The sequence below is a fragment of the Papilio machaon genome, chromosome 5 (assembly GCF_912999745.1).
Source record: "Papilio machaon chromosome 5, ilPapMach1.1, whole genome shotgun sequence".
Lineage (NCBI taxonomy): Eukaryota > Metazoa > Arthropoda > Insecta > Lepidoptera > Papilionidae > Papilio > Papilio machaon.
Window position 1 is genome coordinate 2,182,067 of NC_059990.1, and position 13,303 is coordinate 2,195,369.

At 34.1% G+C, this 13,303-nt stretch overlaps 1 protein-coding gene across 1 annotated transcript; it reads right to left on the reverse strand.

Annotated features, from left to right (window-relative positions):
* Positions 1-66: 66 nt before the first annotated feature.
* Positions 67-5,318, reverse strand: LOC106714494 (cytochrome P450 CYP12A2). Its single transcript, XM_045677965.1, has 10 exons — positions 5,187-5,318; positions 4,833-4,951; positions 4,168-4,301; positions 3,378-3,496; positions 2,333-2,449; positions 1,828-2,106; positions 1,195-1,348; positions 840-1,052; positions 538-709; positions 67-318 (listed from the first exon to the last, which is right to left on the reverse strand). Exons 1-10 carry the CDS (start codon positions 5,231-5,233, stop codon positions 167-169), a joined length of 1,506 nt encoding a protein of 501 aa, XP_045533921.1. The 5' UTR covers positions 5,234-5,318; the 3' UTR covers positions 67-166.
* Between the last annotated feature and the right edge of the window lie 7,985 nt (positions 5,319-13,303).

Here is a 13,303-nt window from a genome sequence, read left to right on the forward strand (position 1 = left end):
CATTAAATAACTCATAACAATAAATAGAAAATTATATTGCTAAAAATTGGAAAAAACAAACTGGTCGTCTAGAATTTTAAAATTAACTCGGATTAACAGGAGGTATCAAAACAATATTTTTTCAACCGCCTAAAAGTCAAAATCGAAATTTTCCTTGAATATCAAATTAAACATCGTTAAAAATAAAGTTGTACGGCGCCATATTGTGATTGGATACACTTTGGTACACCGGCATTGGCTTTCCGCGCCATTGTAACCTAAAGCTTTCTATAATACGGCTGATAAGTATTTCCATTTCCATATCGGCTGCTTTTCGACCTGAAAGGAAATTTTATACTTTTACTAGCAACAACTAATATTTAATTAGGCTAATTTCTCCTTTCGATTTTTACCTTACTCTATCTCTTCTCTACTGAAAAAGCGCAATATTTATGAATCACTGTTTATGTGTATCCAATTAAATGGGCATATGCATTTTTTAAAGAGCTCCAGCAAATATATACAATTATAATAAGGAAAAAATTAAATGAGACTTACCTACGCAGCCCCGAGCTCCGTAACCAAAATGCACAGCGGCCGAAGGATGTGCGTTTCCATGGTACAGCGGATGATCTTTGTCAACTAGCCATCGCTCAGGAATGAACTGATTAGGCTGAGGAAATTGGTCCTCCCTTAGAGACATATGCTCGTGACAAAACAATACCATAGTCTGAAAGAGAAGAACAAACAGTTATAATTTTGTACACATTGTTTTTCTGATGTACTTGATTTCAGATTTAATCTATCAACATATTTTCCACTTTTTCCTCATTTCATCGTAATAAAAATATTGTACGTACATCTTTAGGAATTTCGTAATCAAAGACATTATACCCAGTTGTGGTTAGTCTTAAATTTCCGAACGCCACAGGCCTCATTCGCGCCGCTTCTTTAATACACGCTCGCAAGTACGGTCTTCGACTTTCTTTCGACATTATTTCTTCTCTTAATTTATTTTGTTTATCAGGATTGTTCGCTAGCAAATATAACACTGATATAATTCCATTTGCTAACTGTAATAAAAAGTCGTTTGTAGTATGTATACATATTATGTTATAAATCTTAATATCTATTAAGTGTACTGATTTAAAAATGATGTTAGTCATTTAACCACAATATATAAAAATGAAAACAATGTCAGTAGTTGGTACTTACGGTATCAACTCCTACGAAAAACATGTCATCAGCAAACGCTAAGGCCACTTCCTCATTTTTTTCCGCTAATTTTTCTAACACACCCTTTTTTTCTTCAGGCTTTGGATTCGTTTTTAATTCTTCCATAGCCGTTCTTAGTAGTTTTTCGTTTAGCCTGAAAAATTAAAATATAATTTGTTATTTAATTAGCACTTGCCTTTTTTATAAACTAGCGCTTGACCACGATTTGATTGAATTATTATGAATATCTATGAAGTTAGGTAGTTACGTTTGTACAAAGTCGTTAATGTATTTCTCTTGCCAAAAAGTCCCCATTATCACTGATTTCTTATTCCACTAAACCGAAAAGTAATAGTTACTTCTCTAAAGACGCCTTTCATTGAATATTTTTTTTTTCTAATTAACAAACTTTAAAAGTCATTTTAAAATGCTATAAGGCCCTTCGTAGACAAAGCAACGTAATCTTTAAAACCCTGTGATTTTAGTTAAACAAGCTCATATACAGGGACGCGTCTCCGATATTTTGTTCTTTAGTCGACAAAACCAGTGTCTCACAATCTGTTTGTCAACATCTATAAGAAGAAAAATCGCACCGATTTTCACACACTAGGCTTAAAATCATTGTGTACTTACTTTTCGGCGTCCTCTAAGAACTTCATAGCTGTCTTAAATGTCTTGTTTGGATAGTATCTCCACAAGTTTGGCTGAAAATCTAGTTTATCTGATAATGCGAAGAAGTCTTGTACATTTCTAAGTAATTGTCTCGTTAAAGAGTCTTCCCGTATATTGGCATCGAAAGCATGAAATCGGCGACCGAGTGCTATTATTCCCGTAAATTCTAATACATACGACATGAATTCCTCAAGAAGATTGTTTTCAATCATGTTGTTTTCATTTCGAATACACTTCATTCTAAAAAAACGTAAACAATTGTAATACATTAATTTTTATTTATACTTGTATATAAAAAAAGCTCTTCAAAATTTGCAATCACTTAAGGAATAGCCATGGTAGCTCTGCTTTCGTAAAATATGTTGTCAACTCTATCGACTTAGCATCTGATAAGATATTTTATATATTATTTCATTTAGAGGGTCTAATGTTGTGAGTTTAACAATAATACACTTTTTTATGATACCTTGCAACAGCTTCTTGGGCTATTTCGTCCAGTGGTTCAGCGTATGGCTTTAATGATTTTGCTTGCATCATAACTGGATTGACATGTGTTCTTATCTCTCTCCATGTTTCTTCGTGGCTGAGAATTTTCAGTTATAATTAAAAATGCACAAGTTTTATTTTTAAAAAAGATATAGCAGACCGATGAAACCTAAGTAAATATGAGATTAATAGCTCGCTCCCCTCGATTTCATTTTCAAGTGTGATATATTTTTGAAGAGAGTTATGTGATTTTTTTTATAAGAGAAGGGGGCAAACGAGCAGCGGGAACATCAAGGTGCTCATCGACGCCCATGGACATCTGCAATACCAGAGGAATCGCATATGCGTTACGGCCTTTGAGAAGGTGATACGCTTGCGTCTTGAAGGACCCTAAGTCGTAGCGGTTGGGAAATACTGCCGAGGACAGACCATTCCACAACGCGGCGGTACGCGGTAGAAAGCTACGCGAAAAAAGTTGTGGATTGCCAGCCATCGAGATGGTGTTGATGGAACTTGGCGGTCTGTCGGGTCGTCCGAGGACGGAACTCGGCCGCAGGAATTGTTCCAAACAACTCTTTTGAGCAATCCCCGTGGTAAATACGGTAGAAAATGCAGAGGGATCTAACGTCCCTCCGCAACGCCAGTGTTCGCTCTCCGTTGTATGCGGTATGATGTATGAGGGGGTGATGACTGGTATGTGGGATTTATGTTATACTAGCTTTTGCCCGCGACTTCGTTCCCGCGGAATTAAAAAAATAGAAAACGGGGTAAAAATTATCCTATGTCCGTTTCCTGGTTCTAAGCTACCTGCCCACCAATTTTCAGTCAAATCCATTCAGCCGTTCTTGAGTTATAAATGGTGTAACTAACACAACTTTCTTTTATATATATAGATAGATTATAGCTTTTAGTACATTATCGATGTCTCATATAATGATCAATATCTTTAAATAACGAATAGAATTTAATATCATTATCTATATTTTTTTCATTATTTGTTTTTTGTACATAAAGAAATTACTTACTCGAAAATAAGTCCGCTGTATTTTCTCTCTTCGCCCTTTTCCTTTTTAACTACATGTTTATAATGTTGTGCCGCAAAAAAACCTATTCGTATAGGAGTTGAATTTTCTGATCGATATATCTAAAATTTACAATTTATAAGTCATATCTCTTATTTTATTATAATTTCAATTAAATAAAATCAATGGCTGTTAAATATTATTATTAACCATTGAGATTTGATTTTTTATATCATAAGGTCATAAACGAACAAGTGGCCACAGGAATTGGCAGAAATAGCATAGCAACCGTTGACCCTAGACACCCGAAATTGCAGATGCGCTGCCTACCTTAAACCAACAGAGGAGAGAAGGCACAGAGAGAGGGTATTTCACCTACCTATATATTCCCTCCTCCGTCAACTCCACTTTCACTTCCCATTCTTTTCATACAAGAAAAGGGTGGGATGGGAAAGGGGACTAAAAATATGCCTTTGGCACGCACATTCATCAAACAAAGTGCAAATTGCTTAAACTTTACGTCTGTCTTCTCTGTGGTTGTGGTATTTCATTAGTCGGTCATGTTTTCACATTCGTGCAACTAATGTTGTTGTTGCACGTGTCTATCATTGCTACAACTGATATAATATAGTTAAAGGGTACTAGTTAACATTAGGCAACTTTATAGGAGTCTTTCTTTACTCATTAGAACGTACTGCAGTCATTCAATATCATTTGATAAATTGATAAGTTGTGTCTAGATTTATATACATGTAGCATCGATCAAAAATACATTACATATTTATATTCTTACCTGTAATGCAACTTCTGGATCGTACAGTAAAATCGAGTCTTTTGCACCAAAATGTCCTTTCATTTTAACAACTGGTCCATATTTTTCGTACAGAAAGTTATGCAAGTTAGAACCTCTAAGATTATAAAGGAGACCTGCAATGTTGCTTGTACTTTATTAATTTGTGTTATAACATTTATGAAAAGGGCCGCAGGTTGCTCCATGGACAAGATGCTGTAGTCTTTAAGTTAAAGAAGAGATCGTTTACTAAAGCGTCGCGAAGAATATTATATTATGTTTGTTGCGGATAATATGGAGTCTGTCTATTTTTGTGAAAGTCGATTGTAAACGTTCCAGCATTTCACTGGTTGTATAGTGATCACCCATCGACATTCACGATAGAAAATATGGTTGCAAATGCGTTGTCTATCTTTTACCAACCAGCTAATGGATCAAGGCGGTACGGAAAAGGACATATTTAGCCTACATCTCTGCTCCCCCGTTTCTATTCTGATACCTTCTCCAGCGTTTCACTCATTAGACGAAACGCTAAATAAGCTACCTCTCTGAAGTGAGGTCGTGTTATTTTCTTTGGTTTTCGTGACATAAAGCTGCAATTCTTGCTAGAATTTCAGCGATGTCGCTATAGTTAAACCACGATAATATAATGCATGAGTATACTTTACCTCCTGGTAGAAAATGGTACAACTGTCCAATAAAAGGCAGTGCTCTTGGGCCGGGGACATCTCTGAATGGTTTACTTGGTGTTGTTGTTACGTCTATATTGGCGACTGTGGTTATTTGCCTTAAAAATTAAGAGTTTTAAAAAATACAAAAAGTTATATCATTTTAATGGTTAAGTCTCTTAGTTAAATATATCTAGAGACATCCATAATATGAATGTTATGTTCTACATAACCTAATAAGTTAAAAAAGAAAAACTATGGATAGATTGGGTACAGACACTGTAACCTGTCATTTTGATCTTGATTTTCGACGCATGTGAAACACGGCAAATTAAAAAAAAACATTTTACTTACCTTAAGCATAAAAAACTCCCTTTTGTACATTTAAGAGAATTAAACATTTTGAATTAGGTGTCAAACTATCCCGTCTGAAGTTTCGCGGTTAACTACGCTTTATACTATATGACACCTTGACTTTGAACTAAAAATCTTACGGGGTATATAAGTGAATACGAAGTATTGCTATAGGGTGTTACATAATAAATTTCATTATTTGAAGGTGCCCCATTAAAATACGTGTATATAGTTGCAGGTTTCTCTATTTAGTGTACTAAACATTTCTCGATGAACGATGTCATCATAATATCTGAATGTGCACATAAGTGAAGATTTGCTGTAGCAATTCTTGATTTTGAATTTTGTTACTCGCCCATAATGACCAGATAGATAAAAAAATCACGAAAGTGTAGCAATAGTTGAAGTGTTAATATTTTTAAATGTATATAGCTTGACTAACTGAACCGCGTTTTACGCGTGCCATATGTCCTGCGCCTCAGCGCGCATCAATGATAAATTCGTTGTGGAATGGTCTGTCCTCGGCAGTATTTCCAAACCGCTACGACTTAGGGTCCTTCAAGAAGCGAGCGTAGCACCTTCTCAAAGGTCGGCAACGCATCTGCGATTCCTCTGGTATTGCGGATGTCCATGGGCGTCGATGAACACCTTGGTGTTCCCACTGCTCATTTGCCCCCTTCTCTTATAAAAAAAAAAAATCTACTCCAATATTCGATCGAATATCGCGCGGGCCCGCTGAGCGGTAATTGCTGTTTCTGTTGATTTTTAATCACGCAGAAATCCTATCTAGGCGGTACCTCGCGATCGTGTGAACTTAGCATAAATCTTTTTTGGAGTAGATCCTACTACCGTAGTGGTTACTATTTGCATATCTATATATATAAAAGAAAGTCGTGTTAGTTACACTATTTATAACTCAAGAACGGCTGAATCGATTTGACTGAAAATTGGTGGGCAGGTAGCTTAGAACCAGGAAACGGACATAGGATAGTTTTACCCCGTTTTCTATTTTTATTCCGCGCGGACGGAGTCGCGGGTAAAAGCTAGTCTATATATATAAAAGAAAGTCGTGTTAGTTACACTTTTTATAACTCAAGAACAGCAGAATCGATTTAACTGAAAATTGGTGGGCAGGTAGCTTAGAACCAGGAAACGGACATAGGATAATTTTTACCCCGTTTTCTATTTTTATTCCGCGCGGACGGAGTCGCGGGTAAAAGCTAGTTAAATATAAAGTGATGTAACCCTGTACTCTCGAAACAGCCTGTATAATGTCGAATTACATTTTCACTTCTTGGTTGAATTTTCCACTACAAGAAAAAAACTCATTTTCAACAAAAAACATACTTTTTAATTTATTTTTTATTTCTACTTTATATACAAAATGGTAATATTTTCCATGTGTAATTGCTTGTCGAGCGAGCTAGCAGATTTACGTCATCACTTCTCATTACTTGGCTGTGAGATTGACTGCACTGTAATGTTATCTTATTTAGCCGACTTCAAAGAGAAGGAGGTTATCAATTCGACTGTATTTTTTTAATGTATTCTTAGGATTGACACTAATTTACTTAAGCAATCGGTGCTGCACTACTACCAATATTTTGGTCATCTAAGATTGCTTAAACAAACCTACCCTTAGATAATAATGACTGTGCAATAATTTGCATGTTTTGCATTCAACAGTTGCAAATATTCATGGTACGAGTGAATTCTGAAATCGAATCCGAAATCTCTTCGAAAGGATCATGTTTGAAAAAGGGTTTTGTTTAATTTACGTAAATAGCGTGTACAAATTACAAGGGATTTATCAAAACAGTTACCATAAACGTAATTGTTGATTTTGCTTTATTTTCCTTCTTTCATAAAAAATAATAATATGTAAAATAACATTGTTACAGCATTCCTAAATAGGTGGCTGTCTTAACAATAATAGAAATAACCGGAAACTGCTGCTTTCCGGGGATTTTTATACAAAATTAAATAATGAGACATTTTTTGGCAACTTGATAACTATGGTATTTTTTGCAGTTTTCTACATTATGATAAAACTCTAAGAACTTCAAGCGTTGACTTTGCAAATAGTGTAATAATAGTTTGTAAACAAATTTCGAAAACGTTAATGATTCACATCAGTCCAAGCTTCTAGGGTATGGTTTCCTTAAACTTTTCGACAAGGCGCTTGTATGTGCCTAGTGAGCAATTTCGCGGTACAATATTCTAAAAAATAATTAAATCAATTCAGTCACGCTTGTAAAATATATGTTTCACTTGGCATTGAAACACGTCGCGATTTTTTTAATTGAATTGTTTTTTGTTAACAATTTCCGGTTATTTAGATATTCTTTACCCAGAATATTAATAGCAATACAGCGCCCTCTTTTCTTACTAGGCCTTTGGAGGTGGGAGGCGCCCCTTACTGTACAGCGCCCCGGGCGGTCGCTTAACAGCGCCCTACACTAACGCTGGCCCTGGTCTTTGTTATCTCGCCCTTTGCCCTATGCCCTTTTTAATATGTTCTATTTCTGTAACTAGCTTAAATACTCGACCCGCCTATTATGTTATTGTGTAGCAGTTGCGTTAAAATAATTAGTGAAAGTACTTATTTTTGCAAAAGTCAGACTAATAGTTGGTCCTTGGTAATAGATTCAAGTGCACTAGATAGGATAGGATTAGATAGACTTTATAGTCTACTTCATTGATAACACCAGAGGGTACATGACCCTATATACTAAGATACGTTGATGGTCTACTAAGAATTTGCGTATTGAGTATTTTTATAAAACTACTATTGGATAAGCAGAGCGATATAGGTTAAGTACTATTGTAGTTTTTCGGATCCCGTACCGCGAAAGGAAACAACGTACCCCTTATCACTTTGGTCCCCGTCCGCCTGTCAGTCTGACTGTCAAGATCGTTTTACTCTGGAACGCGTGGAGGTATCAAGCTGGAATTTATATAAAATACTCGGGTCTACTACTTTAGCATCTGCTCACTTTGGTTATGGAGCTCAGGGCTGTGTAGGTAAGAATACGTGTAATTTTTCTTATTAAAGTATATTTTCACATGTTTTGTTATAATTGAAGTCAATAGTTAAATTATTTAATATTGTTCCATGAGTATTTGGTTTTGTATTTGGTATAGGATATAGACTCGGTCGATAGACTAGTGAAGATATTTTAGTAAAGTTAAAAGTAAACGTTATGTTAAAAATAAGACATGGTATTTACGGAAGCATTTATTTGTTTTCAGGTCAAAAAGTAGCTGATATGGAAATGGAAACACTTCTGAAACGGATTATACAAAACTTTAATATAGAGTGGCGCGGAGAGCCAATGCAGGTGTATCAAAGTATTACCAATCACAACATGGCGCCATACAATTTTGTTTTTAATGACCTATGATATGATGTACTGTAGATTACGATTAATGTAGAGAGAGCGTACTCGTTGTCCTAGGTGAGCGACAGAGCACAACATTAAAGTGACGAAGAATGCAAACACACGTGACAATTTCGAGATTGTACGTAGCTCACCTAGGAAGAAGGAAAATATGGACATTAAATTAATTTACTCATTAAAATGTTACATAGGCTAATATACACGTTTTAAAATTCGGTTCTTTGTATTTATTTAACGACCATTCAGTTGTCTTTTGTCTACAACGGTACAGTATATACTCGTAATTGTTAAACTCGGTAAACAGGTGATACCTGAGGTAAAGATTATTTTCAGTATTACTTTGCTTTCATGCCATTAATTCTTTTGCTATACTTACTGTTCTGATAAATATGTTCTATTGAAATTAATAAGAATGTTAATTAATTTGTTATATCTCCGAGCTCTATACAGGGTGTTTCATAATGAATGGATAATCCTTAAACCCCTAATAGTATTTCAATAGGTGTGAAATGCCTCAGGAAAAATAAGGGGGTACGCAACGAAAGAATGTACTTTTTTGAAAGAAATTTAACTTCTTTGTTACTTTACCATACATTCATGCATACCGAAGTATCAAATTATTAAAATTACGCTACATTTTTGGTATCATATCTTAGTAGACTACACTTTTATACATACTTAATCCGTTGACTCAGTGACTAAAAGTGACTAAAGGATATTAAATGGTGCGTTATCGACCTTAGAGAAGTGTATTTCGGTAACAACAATACGAGTTTTCAATGTTTTCATATGTTTTTTTTATGTGTACACGAATTACGTATCTTTAAATATATTCAATTCATGCGGTCCATTTCAGTCAAGAAGAAAAAAGAAACATTAATTATATTAACGAATTGTTATTGTTTCAATGTCGTTTGTTTTTTTTATGACAATGAGAAGAAAGACGATCTTAACAAAAAAAAAAAAAAAACAATCGAATTGATAACCTACTTCTTTTTGTAGTCGGACAAAAATTACAAATGCGAATGTTTGGACTGATGGATGTTACAAGGTTTCAAGGTTTAAGAACGGCCTTATGGATCTGGATGACATTTGATAAAGATGTAGAACATTGTATGGAAGATCACATAGGCTACGTACAATCCGGGAAATATGTACGGTTCCCGTTGGATACATTTGTTTAGTTTTTACATAGTTACTCCGTACCTCTACAACGGTTCAACATATCTTAATGAAATTTGACACAAGTAGTACGTAGTCTGTAACAGTCAATAATATATAGTATACTGTTCGTTTTGTTTTTTTTAATTCCATGCGGACGAAGTCGCGGGCAAAAGCTATTTATATTTATATATTTGAATTTTCTAATTTTAATCCTACGTCTTTGATTTTTAAATGTTTTATTGACTTCAATATGTAACTTATAACTAACTAGCTTTTACCCGCGACTCCGTCCGCGCGGAATAAAAAAAAATTGAAAACGGGGTAAAACTTATCCTATGTCCTTTTCCTGGTTCTAAGCTACCTGCCCACCAATTTTCAGTCAAATCGATTCAGCCGTTCTTGAGTTATAAATGGTGTAACTAACACAACTTTCTTTTATATATATAGATATAAGATTTAGAGGTGCTAGGATTTTTGAATGAATATGAGAAAATCTATATGGAATAAATACAAATCCTAAATTGATTCTTTTAAGAATCTTATTGAATGTCAGCTACTTTTGAATATTCCCTTTAGTAGGGACTTAGAAAGGTTTAACCTGGTGGTGAGTAATCTCCGTTTTACCACTTGGAATAGAAGATATATGACGTAAAATTTATTATATCGAAACGTCAAAGTAAAAAAAAATGTGTTTAAGCTGTGATACAAACTTAATCAGGTTGAGTGAAGAGAACCTTAAGCATATACTCGTATAATCCCACAATCTTACTATATATAAATCTCGTGTCACAATGTTTGTCCTCAATGGACTCCTAAACCACTTAACCGATTATAATAAAATTCGCACACCATGTGCAGTTCGATCCAACTTGAGAGATAGGATAGTTTAAATCTCAAATTATGGTCGCAATTTTAATTTATTGCTAATTATTTGTCTGTTATTATTTGACAGTCACAATTATCTGTTAACTCCAAATGATTCTAACAGATGTCGATACCTTTCGACTGGGTTGAGTAAGTAATCAATAGATGGCGCTGCTATGGTAAATCTACGAACGTGTCATATAAGCTTATTAACTGCGCGCGGACGGAGTCGCGGGCGACAGCTAGTGTTTATATATATATATATAGTTCCTCTACTCTATTGTCTCTATTGTATTTCTAGCGCCATCTATTAAAAAAATATGAGACATGTTTAATAATATAAGACTTGTTTAATATATCCACAATCATATTTTAAATTATATTTTACAAACTATAACAAGGTGGAAAACTGCGAACATCGTTTTTTGCTAGTTAAATTAAATTTCCATTGAAGGTGGTTCGTAAATCTTATTATGTTTGTGCGAGCCAATTTATACCGAATGTAAGCCAGAAGGGTTCATTTTATTAACAAACTTCGTTTAACTAAGGCGTGAGATGAAGGCAGACCGTGCAGAGATCGTAAAACCCAACGATGTAAACATTATCTCGTTAATGGCGTACAAGTCGCTATCACTGAGATGGGTCGGCGAAAGGCGCGTATCGTAAGTTATAACGCGATCCGGGTTACCCCGCTCACATTAATCTTGATGCAAATGTAAGATAGAATGAACATTCTTATTCGGCGTGTTATGTAATTATTTTAATCTGATTTCGCATTTCATTAAGATTAACCTTTATCGCTGAAGAGTCATTCATTCCAAGAGAAAGTCATTCCGTTTTTACTGCTTAAGGTGGAAATAATATGAAAGAGTTATTCTTCCAAATATCTCGGAATACAAGAATAGATGCTAACGTATTTTTGTTTTTAAAGCAAATAAAGTTTATTATGAAACTAATTAAATAGAAAAAAGGAGATTTCTTTAATAACTTCATTAATAATTATTATACAAGAATCTTTTAGATACCAAAACAAAGCTAATTTTTATAGCTACATTGTATTTAATTTTCATTCGTGTATTCCGGGCGTATTCTGTGCTATGAAGGAAAAATGATAATACCGGAAATAAAAAAAAAATCTGTTTCAATAATGACTTTTTATCTCTGTAATTAACATTAAGAAAAACATAAAAAAAAATCACAACGTGTAATAGGACCTCTAGATGCCGAATTCGTCGGAAAAGCAAGAACCCGGAAAGAGTGCATTACAAGATTATTCGATGGGGGCATCGATGTGATGACTGGGCTTAGTAGATTTGCCTTAAAAAATTAAATTATAAATATTAATAAAAATACTTAAGATTTGAATTTGATTATGAAAATTAATAATTTTTTCAGTACTTGAATAGCTTAATTTGAGACTTGGTTTTTATCACTTTTAAATAAGTATTTTTGGAACAAGATTAATTTCTTTTTTATTTATTTAACTTTGCAATGTGAATAACAAAGAATTTCAGAAATGCGCAACAAGAGAAAGCTTTTAAGAATACTTCATGAAATAATAATTACAAAAGTAGCGCTGAATGAAAGCCTACCAACGTTAAAGTATTTTTGTAACAAATGGCGTAGCTTTTAAGACGACATTGTCTTTACTTAAGTACCTAAGATATGTTGAGAGTTTATTAACAAGTGAATTATTAATGCAAAATTAAGCTTCGTAATTTACTCGTCATAATATTTTCTTTATAAACAGGATAAAAATACGATTTTTCTACTAACTTAACATACTGTTTTTTCAGAAAAAAAATTATTAAGTTAGTATTGAAGTATTTGTAAAGAGCTCCTTCCTTCATACTTGCTCGGAATTGATCAAAAAGTCTGAAGTGCTGGAGCACTTCAAATGAAATCACGTTGCAGACTTGTTTGCTTTTCAAATTGGATAGAAATATTCGCTTTTAAAGTCGAATATGAATAAATGTAAAAATATTATATTTAACAAGTGTACTACTTTGCTATGATCTAAACATGGTAACTAATTATTCTATTCATCGGGAGCCAGGCATTGGTACAATGTTTATTGTTATAATTATTATGACAATGATTTTTAAATAGCAAATTGCAATCTTTAGCTGCTATCATCCGTGCTTTTAATATCTTATTAGTGGAGGTGCTCAATTTAGAGAGTATTCCGTATATTGCACCAGTGCGAGATTAGTTTGCGTGTCTGATGAAGTAAAATTTAATTAAACCACAACCTCCTGAGGCGAGGCGAAAGCACGCATCTAACAGCCAACATAACGTGTTAATAGTCTACACGTCTCTTTATTAAGACTACGAGTTGAACATCAACCCTTTATAACCCTGAATAAACTATGCAGTTGAATGTCAGTGGGCTCGTAAACTACATTGAATGGGTAGTCTGAAGTAAAATTACTTTCGTAAACTTGAACTCTCGTGAGGTGGTTTTAAGAGGTATTTTATCCACGTAGTAAACATTTTAAATAAGATTTTTTACACAAAATATATCTGTTATTAGAAGAATATGAAATGCCCCATCCTTAGTCCCAAACCAAACCATAAATATTGTCAACAATAGACAACAATAGAAGAATCAAAATAGCAGTATATAAGTAAAACAAAAGTTGTGTTTATGCATGAGAGTTGCAAAAATCATGTTTATGCATGACCATG

Excerpts from the sequence above, each read along its gene's own strand:
- LOC106714494 (XM_045677965.1), bottom strand. The coding sequence starts at position 5,233 with ATGTTTAATTCTCTTAAATGTACAAAAGGGAGTTTTTTATGCTTAAG. Across the intron at positions 2,107-2,332 it reads GCCCAAGAAGCTGTTGCAAG|AATGAAGTGTATTCGAAATG; the intron begins GTATCATAAAAA and ends ACGTTTTTTTAG. Across the intron at positions 1,349-1,827 it reads TTCTTAGAGGACGCCGAAAA|GCTAAACGAAAAACTACTAA; the intron begins GTAAGTACACAA and ends TTAATTTTTCAG.